General features: G+C 38.3%; 1 protein-coding gene across 3 annotated transcripts; it reads left to right on the forward strand.

The window, feature by feature from the left end:
* The first annotated feature begins 5,759 nt into the window (after positions 1-5,759).
* Positions 5,760-13,243, forward strand: LOC117638703 (inositol-tetrakisphosphate 1-kinase 3-like). Of its 3 annotated transcripts, XR_004587293.1 has the most exons (11): positions 5,760-6,350; positions 7,539-7,620; positions 7,819-7,851; positions 10,566-10,686; positions 10,770-10,862; positions 11,210-11,329; positions 11,434-11,610; positions 11,801-11,856; positions 11,938-12,022; positions 12,745-12,943; positions 13,033-13,243. XR_004587293.1 is itself a non-coding variant. In XM_034373796.1 (10 exons), the coding sequence occupies exons 1-10, from the start codon at positions 6,157-6,159 to the stop codon at positions 12,834-12,836; spliced, it is 1,053 nt and encodes a 350-aa protein (XP_034229687.1). In that variant the 5' UTR covers positions 5,760-6,156; the 3' UTR covers positions 12,837-13,127. The 3 variants fall into 3 exon arrangements, 2 of the variants coding, with proteins under 2 accessions (XP_034229687.1, XP_034229688.1); XM_034373796.1 differs by having other exon boundaries at positions 12,745-13,127; XM_034373797.1 differs by lacking the exons at positions 7,539-7,620; positions 7,819-7,851 and having other exon boundaries at positions 6,219-6,350; positions 12,745-13,127.
* The last annotated feature ends 911 nt before the right edge of the window (positions 13,244-14,154 follow it).

A 14,154-nucleotide genomic window follows, 5' to 3' on the forward strand; every position in this document is an offset into this window, starting at 1 on the left:
TTTCAGATTTTTCGGCATTAAATATTTTGAACACTGGTGCATTCGAAAAGGGGCGGTAGTAGGTGTCCAAATTTAACGGTCAACTACCCTTTGCCGGTAGGGTAGGGCCGACACTGTAACCATTTGCGGCACGTGAGTTTTAAGACCTGTACGGATTTGCAAGCAACAGCTGTATTGTCACAGATGGTCCCAAAGCACAGTGTGCTACAGCCTAATCAAAACCCTTCTTGGATTTTGGAGATCTAAAATCCATTTCCTTCATTTTTTATTACCCAAAAAAAAATTGAAAATGGATAATCAGAGCCCACCAAACTAAGGGCCTCAAATGAAAGGGTTTTCTTTTTTTATGTATAAACGTGGACCCAAATGATTGTAAGCTATAAAGGGTCCATCTGACAAACAATCAACTCAGTCAGACCAATCTTTGTTTAGCTTTATAACGCAATTTTAAATGTAAATTCAATTGCAAACCCAGGTGGAAATTTAAAAGAAAAATGCCCAAATATACTTAAGATGGATCGAGGCAGGCAGCTCAAGGCTTATTGTTTTTTTTATTTATATACAAGAGATAATCTAAATTAGTGTATCATACAGAAAGGTAAATCGAACTCGGGCACAAAAGACAGACACCATACTACCTTAATCAACTAGCTTAACTTATACAGAGTAATAGGGGAATAAGATTCTCTTTAGGGTAAGCAACAATCTACCGACCGACCACATTTTTCTTTTTTTTGGGTTTTGTATAGAATGTGGTATCAACCTTTGAACCCAAGACCACTAGTAGTTAGTGCAAGCGCACTTAACCATGAGGGTAGGTAGAAGGCGACCACATTTTTCTTTCATTGTCTTGTTATTTTGATTAATGGTGAAGAGGATATTCGAATTTTGGATATCTTCCAACATTAAGAAAAGACGTATCACTAGACCAAAAGATAACTTTGTTTTTCATTCTCTTGCTATTCCATTGGGATTACGCCATGTCTTTTACATGTATCACATTTGCAAGTGAAATGAATTATGCTATGTGCTTTAATTGAAATATTGTCAGGTTGATGTCATGGCTCGTATCTGTTTCAGGAATAAAGTCATGCTAAATTTAGCAAATTTCCAGCTCAAAGATTGCCAATTTTCCATAAACTGAATGGGGCATTAAATTCTATGTTCCCTTAGCTAGGGAGAGGGACCATATCAAAATCACTTTCAACCAAATTCTATATGTGTTATTGTAGCTAGTTATATGCCCAAAATCACCATTTGTCACTCCCATATTCAGTAAATCCAGCTGATATCCACACTTGGGGAATCAAAATGTTATGTACTTTTAGCTAGAGATATTGAACACTTTTTTTCACTTGCCAAATCATTCCATATAGTGTGCTTCCTCTACCTCTTGTGAATAACAATCTTTTTAAAGATCAATTGTAAGAACCCAGAACAAAATATCCAAAAAGGAAGAAAATATCTAAAAAGTAAAGAAAATATCTTTTAGCGAAATGACCAAATTGCCCTCGCATTATTTTAAGGGGGAAAATTTGACGTTTTGATCGAGAAAGAATTTGGGACTTTCGCCTACGCCATTGCGTAGAGCGCGGCGAGAGGAATTCGTAGACACGGAGTAGACCCGAATCGGAGCCGTAACGAAGAAGTTATGGTCTAAAAACCGCGAGGGGCAAAATGGTAATTTGGTCAAAAGTCAGATTTTTAAAGCTCTCTCTCTCCTCTCCCCCGTCAGCTCTCTCTCTCTCCCCCGCAGCTGCCCTCGCCCGCGACCTTCCTCCCTTCCCGAAGTCGCACCGGTCGCCTCGCTTGGAGTTGATCTCCGAGACCGGTGCCAAACGAACCAGCACACGACGGCCGACGTTTCCCTACCCACCTCCGCCGCTGCCGTGGCCGGAATCGGCCGGAATCTGCCATGGAAGTCGACGGTTCGTCCGAATGCCATCCGAACTTCCAGCCGCTCGATCTCCTCCGTTTCTCAACCAAATCAGTCGAGTGAGGTATGGATTTTCATCTATTTTTCGTGCTCTATCTGCTGGTTATCTGGGTTTAGATCAATTCAATCTCTAGGTTGTTCGATTTACAATTTGAAATTTGGCCGAAACTTTGGCCCTTCGAAACTACTGTTTCCGGCCACTTTTTGGGGGTGGTCCAAGAACAAAAGTGACTCCAAATGGGGTGTTTTACCTAGGGTAGGAGTTTGGAGTCTCGGTTCCACGATTTTTCGGCACACCCGAATCGCTTTGGGCACCCGATCTGCCCCGCGCGTGTGGCGGCGCGTGGGCCAGGGTAGTGGCATGGCTCTGGCCAGTTTTGAGGTCCTCGTGTCGTCACGAGCGCGTGGGATTTCGCGGATCTCGATTCGGAGTCCGTTTGAGCCCCGAATGGATTTTCCATATCGCGCGATCCGTGGGTGCAGTGTCGTGTAATCGTTGGATCGCGCTGAATTTTGGATATGTCGGTCTACGTGACTCCAGGATCGCGTAGGATTCGACGGATTGTGAATCGGAGTCCCGGATACTCCGGAATCGCGAACCCTGGGGCTAGGGTTAGGGTTTTAAGCGATAACGCGATTTTGGTCAATCCGACCGTCCGATTCGGACCAAATTCGCAGAACATGGTTCCCATCCTATGAGAAACCTTCAGGGAACCCTAGATTGGCCATCAGAGACCGTGGACCCACGGGGTCCCGGGTTGGCCGATCGGGCAGGGTATCGCTTAGCTGAGCATTGGACCTTTTAAAACTGGTCCAAGTGTCTGAAAAGGGCTATTGTGGGTTTAGGAAGAATTTGAATTTGAACGCACGTATTTCTAGGAGCCGGGGGCAGGGTGTTTAAATTAATTCCTTTATTCAGCGGTTTAGTGATTTACTATTCTTGATAATCAGGCATCAGAGGTCCAGCCGATCAGCAGGAGGAACCTTCAAAGGGTCAAATTAGCTCGGACCATCTGTGAGTGGACTTTCTTTCAGGCATTATTTTATTAAATGAGTTATGTTGAGGTTTTCCGTAAATAAGATTTTATAATTGATTTTATATTGATTTTTATATAAACGAGTTTTTATAAATAAGTTTATTCGAATAAATTTCCTTATTTGATCTTGAGTAAGTTTTATTATGGTTTCGAATACGATAATTACAGTAATAGTTTTATAAGTCGGTGCTGCTTATTTACCAGTTATAGAAACAGAGGTTGAATTTCAAAACAGTTGAAACCGCAGCACGACTTGAGTTTTACAGTTATTATTCAGAGATTTCTTTTTACAAGGACTTTATTTTAAAACCACCTCGTACCCGTTTTTCTTTATGGTGATTACCCAGAGTCGGACCGATGTCTACGGACATCCAGTCTGATTATAGTTCAGTCAGTGCACTTGACTTGCCTCACGAGTTTCGGGGACGCTCGGACCGTGAGTGCCAGGATTTGCGGCTCGGCAGACTTGGTGTCCCGAGACCTGCCAGGATTGCGGCTCGGCTGACTTTATGTCCCCGAGACCTGCCAGGATTGCGGATCAGGCTGACTACGGTCCCCTGCATCCTGCCAGAGCGACTCGAGCTGACTTGGTGTCATCGAGGAATCTGCCGGCGGGACAGGCTGATCATAGTCCCCCGATTTCGCCAGTTTGCGGCTCGGGTAGCCTGTGTGACGCCCGAGACCTGCCAGGGAATTGACGGAAGTAACAGGGGTACAATTAGGTGGCAGTTTTAAAGGATTTTAAAGCTTTTACAGCAGATATTGTTTACTCATTTTTATTAGTAAATTCATTCGAGCGAAGTTTTAAAGGATTTTGAGCTTTCTTTTATTCAAGGATGATTTTCAGGCATTTTATATTGGTTTCTCAGGTGATTGCACAGGTGTATTTTTGGTATTTTTATTCAGTATACCAGTTCTTTGATTCTTCCAGGCAGTAATATCTTTATATCAGATCGATTATGTAAGTTTCTTCATTAGTATACTAATTCATGCTGGTAGAATCTTTTATCTGGTGATATAGTTAAATTTTTGATATATAAATATCCCTAGTTATTTCAAAATGGGGGTATTATATTCTAGCTTGATTTTAAGAATCTCACTTTTTGTCCACTCACAGTTTAAAACTTGTTTTTCGCCCCCAGGTTGTAGAAGTGCATAGGATCCACCACCGGGCCTCTCTTAACCTCCACGCTTCAAAGTCAGGTAAAGTTGTAGAAATTTTTCCTGAAACCCCGTGAACTTTAGAAAATGGCTCTGATATCGAGTTTTTGGGAAAATTTGAATCTGGCAAATTTTGGTTTATTCTATTCTGGCAGTTGGGTGGAAATTTTTGAGATCGTTTACAGGTGAAAATTTTGGGACTGGTCAAAATACAGGGGAAACTCTGCCGAATTTTCGGCAGAAGTCTAAGGGAATATTAAAGAGAAATTGAAGTAAGAGGGCAAAAAGGTCAATTGTGCCCGACATTTGCCAGGTGTCGGACACGCACAGGACTTGGCTCGAATTTCAAAGTGGAAATTGGGTCGGGTCCTGTCATCAATTATTTGTGATTCTCTTTTGTATGTGTCATGCATGTGTTTGAATGAACATTGGTTATGAAGGGACGTCAAAGAAAACGCGTTCACACCACATATATATGTCCAAACAAACATGAAATTAAAAACGTGCAAGGCACATGGAATTGTGTTGCTTTCATGATTCAAGAGTTAGGTTGTTTGGGCTACATTGGGGAACCCCATTGTTTGTTATGTCCTTCCTAAATGCGAGATTTACACGTAATTTATAAGTAGGAGACTATTAGGAGTAAGATTTGGCTTTTGATGTAAGTAAACGACTCAAAGCAAAAGAAATAGTTGTGAGAGCCAAACTAAAACTAAAGCATCTCTCTAGACTTTTCATACAAATTGCGCAAGTATTTTCAAAGCATATTGGCATCTGTCCCCATTATAAAGTGATACTATTGTTAACTTCAATGAGTGGGAGGAGATAAACCAAGCTTACAAAGGGAATTTGCATAGATAAGTTTGCATAATTGTGACACAATTGTGTTTTTGTACGAGCGAATATCAGTTATTAATGCATGTGAAAACGCAATACGTCAAACTTGAAATACATTATTTGCTCTGATGCTTAATTAGTTTGACCATTTTTCAGTATTGTCAATTCTTCCAATGGAGAAGCAAACAAGAAAAGGATAAAATTAATGATGCCCAAAAGTTGGGATTAAGTAGGCCTAACCCCGAGCATATTCTCTGCCTCTTTTTCCTTGTCCACAAACATTTTGTTAATTATATGGTAGCCCCCAGTTCATGACTTCCCGGGCAATAAAAAACGATTTTGATTATACGAACGAAATAAAAAACGAGAGAATCGATACAAAACATCAAATACACGAATAAATACACTTAGCTATTTAAGTTACAAGTCATTTTTATTAGTACTCAAACAATAATTTATTTTACGTTCGAAGACTCATGAGTTAAAAAATTAAAGAAATTAACTTTAATGAATAAATAAAAATTTTTAAAGAAATTAACATTTAAATATGAAGAATAGTTTTTTTATCCATTGGATATATAAAATCATATTACTTTGTCCCTAACCTTATAATACTAATTTTCTCTTGATAAAATCGAACCCACAAAATCATTTTATATTATTATGGTCTTTCATTTTATTATTTAAAAATACAAACTCTCTCGTGTGCCCTGCAGACTGAATATTCCTTGCAATATCCACTCCTCCATTTCCTCCCTCATTTACTCACTCCTTCACTGTAACACCCACATATCTTATACCCGCACCCACTCGCGCGAGATCCGCTCCGACGATCTGACCCGTTCATACCGTGTGCCCCACAGTTGGACCCACATGATGCTACACTCGAGTGAGAGCAGAGTAGCTTGGCTCTCGCATTCACATTTCTATATATAGAGGCGCACATACTTACAGAACGCCCCTACATATATACAAGAGAAAAGCTTCGTCTAGACAGGGACAAGAGAACCAATTGTCCTTCACTCTATTTATAATCCATATATCTTTTCCTTTTCTCTTAAATTTTGGATTTCATTTCCTTTTCTCTGAAATTTTGGAAAAAAAGTTTGGGAATTTGAAGCGCGGGATTGATTTCTGAATTGGGGATTTCTCTGTCTGTTGTTTGATTGCTGAGAGTGTGTGAGAATGAGATTGAAGGGCGAGATTCACAATCCTTGCTACGACGAAGAAGAAGAGAAGGTGGCTGAGGAAAACGGCAGGGAATTGAATTCGATTGTCGGCGTTGGGATTTCTCCGCCTCCGAAACTCGTCGTTGGCTATGCCTTGACCTCCAAGAAGAAGAAGAGCTTCTTGCAGCCCAAACTTCTTGGCTTGGCGCGGTATGTTATATAGTACCATCAATCTTTTTACCATTCGACTCTGTCATTGCATATTTTTGTACACACACATACACATATTTGTATCTTTGTGAATTTTGAAGCTTTGTGAGTTTTTTGTTATTGTAGTTTCCTTTTTCGGGTATCCAAAAGGTTTAGTCTTGTTTTCTAGTTTCAGTTTGTATCTCTTGCTTTAGGAACAAACAAAAGAAGAAAAAAGAAAACAAGATAAAGAAAGTGGATTTTTGCTGCAGTGGTGTGTGATTGGGGGGGGGGGGGGGGGGGGGGGGGGGGGGATATGGATGTTTTTGTCTATATCGTTTTGCTTTGACAATATTGACCATGGGCAAGTGTTTTTGCTTGGCTTTAGCGTACCAGCTTCTCCAGTGGGTATCTAGAATGTTGGTATTTGGTGCCCTTCACTCAGACAATTTTAAATGGGGAATATTCCACCAAATATACTCTTTGGGGTTAGTCCACTCAATCAGGAACCCAAAGTCAATTCTTGGTGCTTGTTTCTGTTTTCCAAAAACTTTCAAAAACACTAAAAGATTTTTGCCACTTCTGTCTTACTGAGAATATTTATTTACTTTCTTGTCCCTCATTTTTGTGTAATTGCATAGATGATTTTTGGTGCAAGTGAGGCTTAACTATTACCCCCTCCCCTTTATAGGTGCGTTTACATTTCTAGTTAGAATGAATTTTTTGTTGCCTAACTGTTTCTGTAGCAGATTAGCTGCACATGTTATAGATATTTGTTTCTGCAATTATTGATTATGCTTCATAGACAGACTCTTGACCAGTCAGCAACCATAACCTTGACTTTATAGCTGCGCATGTTATAGAGATTTGTTTCTGCAATTGTTGAGTATAGCATTGCAAAATTGCACATAAGTCCTTTAATTTCTTGATTTTTTTTTTTAACAAGCTCAAGTTTTGTGCTTATAATTAAATGGAATTATTCGCTGTCTCCTGTCCTTCTACTTCCCTTTTAATGGTTCTTGGCTTTGTTGATGTTTGTAAAACTTTTATTTTATTTTTTGTATGTAAGTTAAGAAACCAAATAAATTTATTTAAAACTTATTATGAAATATGAATATTGATGGATACGGACAACCTCCATAGCTCAAGTTTTGAAAATGCTTCAAACTATTTCAGCACACAATTTAGTAACAACTTTCACGGGTGCAGGAATATGGGAATATTCTTCATTTCAATTGATCTAAACAGGCCACTTTCAGATCAAGGCCCCTTTGATGTTGTTTTGCATAAGGTTAGTGGTCATATATTCTTTTAGACTATGTCATTCTCACTTGTTTAAAAGGCTGCCTCTGGTTGTATGATTTGGAATCTTTAATCATGCCATTCGATAAGTCCCTCCCCGCCTGTTTCACTAAATAATTTGCTCATCGTTTATCGACAAATATAGACCACATTATGAATATGTCTGATAAACCTTTGTTCTTTCCAGTTGGCAGGAAAAGAGTGGTCCGAGATTATTGAGGTTTGTCCATGCAAACCCCAATGCTTCTTGTCTTCCTTCTCCTTTGTCTTCTATTGAATGTGAACTTGTGGTGTTGCATTTTCTTGCTGTACAACTTGTCAAATGATATAAAAGGTTGCTTTGTGTTAATGCTGGAAACTGAAGTTTGAAATGGTGGTAGTCAGTTAAAACCCAAATATCCGAGCCCTTAAAGTCATTTTTGTCTGACATAATTTGCGGTGTTTTTGCTCTCCTCATCATGAGTCTTGATCATATTTAGATATTGGTGAGCTTGGTTGTAGAAAAAAAAACATTTGTTCCTTTTTCTTCTTTGCATTTTCTTTCACATAGCTTTTCAGGGTACTATTGTTTGATATTTGGCTTAGATGGTTTATTTTATTTGCTGAGGTCACGCAGAATCAATAGTCTGTGTCATATGTGTTTGTGTGGCCTTTATTCATAAGACCACTCTCCTACTTGCTATTGTAGGAGACATTAAACAGTGTTTTAAATCGATAATATAGGTATTTCTAATCCAATAAGTTGACATTAAAGAATGTTTCAACATCGCAAACCTCTATTCTTTCCCGATATTTATGCTATAATCAAGTTTGATTTTAGCTTTGGGAAATATACTGACAATAGTTTAGAACTTAGTGGCAATGAACTGTATTAGAATCTTATATATAGTATATTGAAATTAAGTTAAAAAAAGAAAAAGAAAAAAGAAAAAGAAGTGGCTGACCTCTATTTTGTACTTAAAAAAGAAAATAGAAACAAATCTCTTGCTAAAGAATTTGTTCATGTTGAGACGCTTGGAAATTATAGAATCTAATAAATTCTTTTTTCTATGTTGGAATGGTAGTGGCAGTACCGTACATAAAAGGAATATTGAACGACCTAATGAAAGTAGGCTAGGTATGTAATTTCAATAACGTGTTTATCTATTTGCACCCAAAAAATTGATAAGCACACGTATCGTCTCTCCACACTCTTTATTCAAATTCAAAAACTTTGGTTTTGCTCAGAGCACCGTCATAATCCCTGAAATCTTCTTGGACATAGTTCTTTCCAATCTCCAGTGTTATTACCACAAATCTGATGCCACTGGTGCTGGCACCATGACAGCCAAATAAGGTCACTGCTTGCTGGCCCCAACAGAGGCGAATGAGCACGGCCAGCATTGGACACTGGCCTTGAAGTTTTTTTTGGGTCAGATTTAGTGCACTGGCTGGGTCTGGAACATTGGTCGGAGCTGTGTCAGCCAATAAGGCCTACACCAGTGCCATGGTCTTATATACTTCTATTTATTCTTTGTTGAGGTTAAAATAGTAATACAATTTTCATCAAAAGATAGGTGGGATTAGCATTTTCATAGATGCAGCTAGAAGGGCAATGGTGTCTTTATAAAAATCACAATTCAAAGAGGCTGGCTTTTCATATGGTATATAGAGAATTTCTCTTATAAGCACAAGAGTATAATGATCATATTCTTTTGCTTATTAGAAAACCACTTTACTGATTGTGTACATGGACACATTTAGATCTGAACTGGCAATTGAGTTTGTTGTTTTGCTTGTTGGATGAAGTAACCTGGCATTCAATGTGACTTGTTACTGTCATGTCTTAAATATCACATGTGTTCCTATGAAATCTTGTCCTCTCTTGACGTGTTTAATGAAAAATGGTAAATTGGAGTTTTCCTGCTCTAGTAATAACCACTGACCCAAATATCTCTCTTTACTCTGTTAGTTACTTTGGAATTGGTTGATGCTAAGTTCTGTGATTTCTGTATCATTGGGTGATGCTATGTTCTCTGATTCAAATATCTCTCTTTACTCTGTTAGTTACTTTGTAATTGTTCAAATCAGTTTGTGGGCTGAAACTCAAAAGCGTAAAATATCCGTAGTATTTCAGTTTCTGCTATATTGAATGACTAGAACTAAAGCCAAAGTTGAGGATTGCCTCTCTGGTTCAAACAAATAAAGACATGTATGTACATTTTCAGTGCCAGACATCACATGCTAAATTTATATAAGTGCCACTTTGCACACCGCATAAACTTTTAGAAGTGGCACTTTGCATTTGCTCGACCCATAAGCATGTATGAATTGAAAATAACTTTCTACGTTATCCATACATCCAAAACCCAAGCATGCAGGGCAAAGATTTTTTTTTATGGGTCACATACATGATTTTTAAGGAGTATGAATCAACTTCCATTATCGTTGCAATTTCATATGATAAATAGTGTGGGATAGGATTATGGCAAGCACTTCATTTCAAAGAATTTGTATGTTTTTTTAATGCCTTACTACTTTCTGTATAAAGTTTCTAAGCATATCTGCAGCCTCGTGGGACTAGATCACGGGGGAATTTAAAGACTAGATCAGGAGGAGTCTAATAATGCATGTAGTAGATTATGGGGAGTTTGAATTATTTGGCAATAATTCTCTGCATTTTGATATACTTTTGTGCAATAGGCGCACTTATGCTGAATCTATTAAGTACTTAAAAAGATATTACAAGTGCCCTGTGTTTGAGACTACGAGCTCTTTTTTGGTCTATCCTTGATTTATGAAAATTCAATCTCATCTTCCCCATTAACCACCTGAGCAATATCCTGGGAGCTTTTGCTCTGTCTTGGTGTTTTCTGAACAAGGTTTCATTATTTGGTAACTGAAGTGCGGTTAATTTTACTATGGCCTTACTTTTCCCCCTTTTTCCTTTTGAAGGATTACAGACAAAAACATCCAGAAGTAACTGTCCTTGATCCACCAAATGCAGTACAACATCTACACAACCGCCAGTCCATGCTTCAGGGCGTGGCAGATCTGAATTTGTCCGACTGCCATGGTAATTATGTCCCTTTAATCTTTCATGCAAACTGTAAATTATATATTGGAGTCCCTGACCAATTTTTGTTCTGGCTCTTATAGGCAGGGTTGGTGTTCCAAAGCAGTTGATTGTTACAAAAGATCCATTATCTATTCCTAATGAAGTTGATAAAGCTGGGCTCAAATTGCCGCTGGGTACTGTTACTTTATCTTTCTCTGGCGTGTGCGTGGGGTGTGTTTTCAGGAGCATTACTTTTGCTTTAAGTGTTAGGACACTGTTTCCGCATCTGAATGGAATGGGTTACATATAATACTAGCTTCTACATACCCAAGTGATTGTCGCACAAGGATTAACTGATATGGCCTATTGATCCTCTGGATCTCCATGGATAATGTTTGCTTTGTAGAATGGTATGTATAGCCATCTTGATTCGCAGGAGGCAGGCTTCTTTCAGCAATTTGGTAGGGGAGATATGTTGTCGACTAATGCAGTCTGATGAATCCTGACTTGGATGTTGATTTCTGTTTATTTTGTAATTCAGTTGCTAAACCGCTACTTGTGGATGGTAGTGCCAAGTCACATGAACTATTTCTTGCTTACGACCAATGCTCACTCTCAGAACTTGAACCTCCGTTGGTTCTGCAGGAGTTTGTAAATCATGGTATAGTGTGGTTAACTGATGCATGAATACTATCATTTCTTTTTCAATCACTTCGTAGTTCTAATAAAACCCTTTTCAACCCTTTCCTGTTCGCCTCATTGTAGGTGGTGTTCTCTTTAAAGTTTATATTGTTGGGGAAGCCATAAAGGTTGTCAGGCGTTTCTCTCTTCCTAATATCAGTAAACGTGAACTAGAAAAACTTGCTGGTGTGTTCCGTTTCCCCAGGGTTTCATGTGCTGCAGCTTCAGCAGATGATGCAGACCTGGACCCCAGCATTGCTGGTAAGATCATTTAACAATATTATAATTAATATATTGGTGGTTATGAATAAAGCTGATTCCCTGTTTTCTCAAACGAACTGTTAAGACTTTTCTCAGTGACCAAATGCAGTTTTAGTGATATATTTATGTTGCAACACAAAACTGCCTTATCCACGGCCTTGTTTAATTTAAAATTGCACGTTTGTTGCAGAACTTCCTGAACGACCTTTGTTAGAGAACCTTGCAAGGCAGCTCCGCCAACGATTGGTGACCTCTCTCTCTCTCTCTCTCTCTCTCTCAGCACTGATGGTTGTTATTAGTTCCTCCTGACTATGTTACTTTTTCAAGGGCCTCCGGTTATTCAATGTTGATATGATCCGAGAGCACGGGACAAAGGATGTCTTTTATGTGATTGACATCAACTACTTTCCTGGTAAGTTTAATTTGTATGTATTTAGTCTATATCTGGTTTATGTTAGTTTAAATACATGTTTTGAAATTCAAATTTGAATCTAGGATCTGTCTGTCTCTCTCTGTCTCTGTCTCTGTCTCTCTCTCTCTCTGTGTCTCTGTAGCCTGGTTGAGTACAGAGAATTATATACATCATGGGATTTTGACATCCCTGCCCTTATCTGATGTTAAAAACGAACCCCTTTCAAATGACTATATATGTTTTCCGTTTTTTCTTTTTCTTTTCCTCAATATCTGTGGAGGATACAGCTTCCTGGCCGCATATAATCGTATATTTCTATTATAATTCAACATGCAACTTCAATTTTCAGGATTTTAATTATTTACATTCCCTGGGGAAGCCAAACATCCAACAACAGTGTGTAATACTTTTTCTAGCTCTTACAGGGTAACATTAATGTGGGCAATTTAGGATATTTCTTAAATACCAACATAGGACAAATAAAAAACGAGCCATAAGTAGTGAACTAAGGAAGAAGCATCCAGACCAAAAAAAATAATGAAGAAGGTGCCAGTTCTTTTAGCCCCTCATAAAAAATTACGCCATAAATTGAGATTCTTGTCTTCAAGAATGCTTTTTCAGTAATCGTTGTGTCCTCATCACGTTCACTTAATCTACTGCCCGTTGACAATTGCAAAGTTTCTCTGGTGTTTAGTTGAACTTTTTGGGAAAAAAAATTGCAGGTTACGGCAAAATGCCAGACTATGAACACATATTTACAGATTTCCTGCTAAGCCTTGTTCAGAGCAAGCATAAGAAGAGACCTGCTACTTAATCATTGCCACAACCCACTGTATATGATGTTTCTTGCAAGCAGATGTAGGCCTCCTTGGAACTTGAGGAACGGTCACATCCTGTTTTAACTTCTGTAATTACCGATTGGTACGAAATTCCCTTTGCTTAAGTCTCTCCAATGTACAGAAGGTTCTTGCTAGGCCTATGAAAATTCTAATACATTGTGTTGTTTCTAGGCTGAAAAGTAGCAAATGTCTCCTGTACGTGTAAACTTCCATTTTAACAAATGAAATCATCACCACCTAATTCATGTGGGGGCGTTTACAGATTCTCAGGGGCTTGGTGCCACCCTTCCCCACTCCGTTTTCACCATTTTCAGTTGGCTTGTATTTGTAGTTTTTGGGGATGTATTCAATTAAGATTTTAAAAGAGTTTTATGTTAATTGATGGAATCTTACATAAATTTTGATAGAAACTAAATGTACAATTTTGTTTGATCTTTGAAGTAGAAAGATTCAGATTCGATCGGAGGTCCGTTGATCCAATCTGAACCAATTAAAATTCATCACAAAAATCGTAGTCGAGACAAGAAATGAATAGTTGCACACTAGACTAGCTAAGGGCTGTTCTCGGGGACTGCGGGAGAGATGGAATGGCAGCAAGGCTAGTTTCACACTAGAATTTGACTTGGCAAATTGAAGCATTTTAATCTGTTGTGAAATTATTCTAAATCCGGACACGACTCCTTTATAATCATAAAAGCTTATGTCTAACACATTACATTTTTTTCTCATGAATCTCGATGAGTAATCAAACCACAAATTACAGAGGGACATCAAACCAAACCCCACCAAAGAGAACCCAAAAAGAAAAAGATAAAAAAAGAAACAATAAAAGTAAGAAAAAAAAATTCATGTGAAACAAGAGTAAAACATAACGTAACATGAACTCTCATTGTAATTTGTGGAGTTTTTACGGCTCTTAAAACAGTTACATTATGGAATTTGGACTTTGAACCATGGCATTTTAGGCTTACTGTGTTGATTTGGACATTGTGGTGTTTCAAAGTTGGATTTATTTTCCCTTTTTTATTTTCAGTAAACATAGTTGAAGATTGGGATTTTGACTGATTTTCACTATTGGGGGTTTGAAGTTTGGATTTTGTCATTTTAAGGTTTGATGCGTGAATTTTAGCATTTGAGATTTGAGTTTGGGGAATGGGGAATGGGTTTTGGGTTTTTGAAATTTTGAGTTTGGATTTTGGCATTTTAAAGTTTGAGATGTGAATTCTATCATTTGAGATTGGAGTTTGGATTTTGGATTATGAATTATGAATTATTGTTGTTTTGGATTTGTTT

The sequence above is a fragment of the Prunus dulcis genome, chromosome 8, assembly GCF_902201215.1.
Source record: "Prunus dulcis chromosome 8, ALMONDv2, whole genome shotgun sequence".
NCBI classification, from domain to species: Eukaryota; Viridiplantae; Streptophyta; class Magnoliopsida; order Rosales; family Rosaceae; genus Prunus; species Prunus dulcis.

Coding starts and splice junctions, on each gene's coding strand:
- LOC117638703 (XM_034373796.1), top strand. CDS start 6,157: ATGAGATTGAAGGGCGAGATTCACAATCCTTGCTACGACGAAGAAGAA. Junction 10,687..10,769: donor GAATTTGTCCGACTGCCATG/GTAATTATGTCC, acceptor TGGCTCTTATAG/GCAGGGTTGGTGTTCCAAAG. Junction 11,611..11,800: donor CCTGGACCCCAGCATTGCTG/GTAAGATCATTT, acceptor CGTTTGTTGCAG/AACTTCCTGAACGACCTTTG.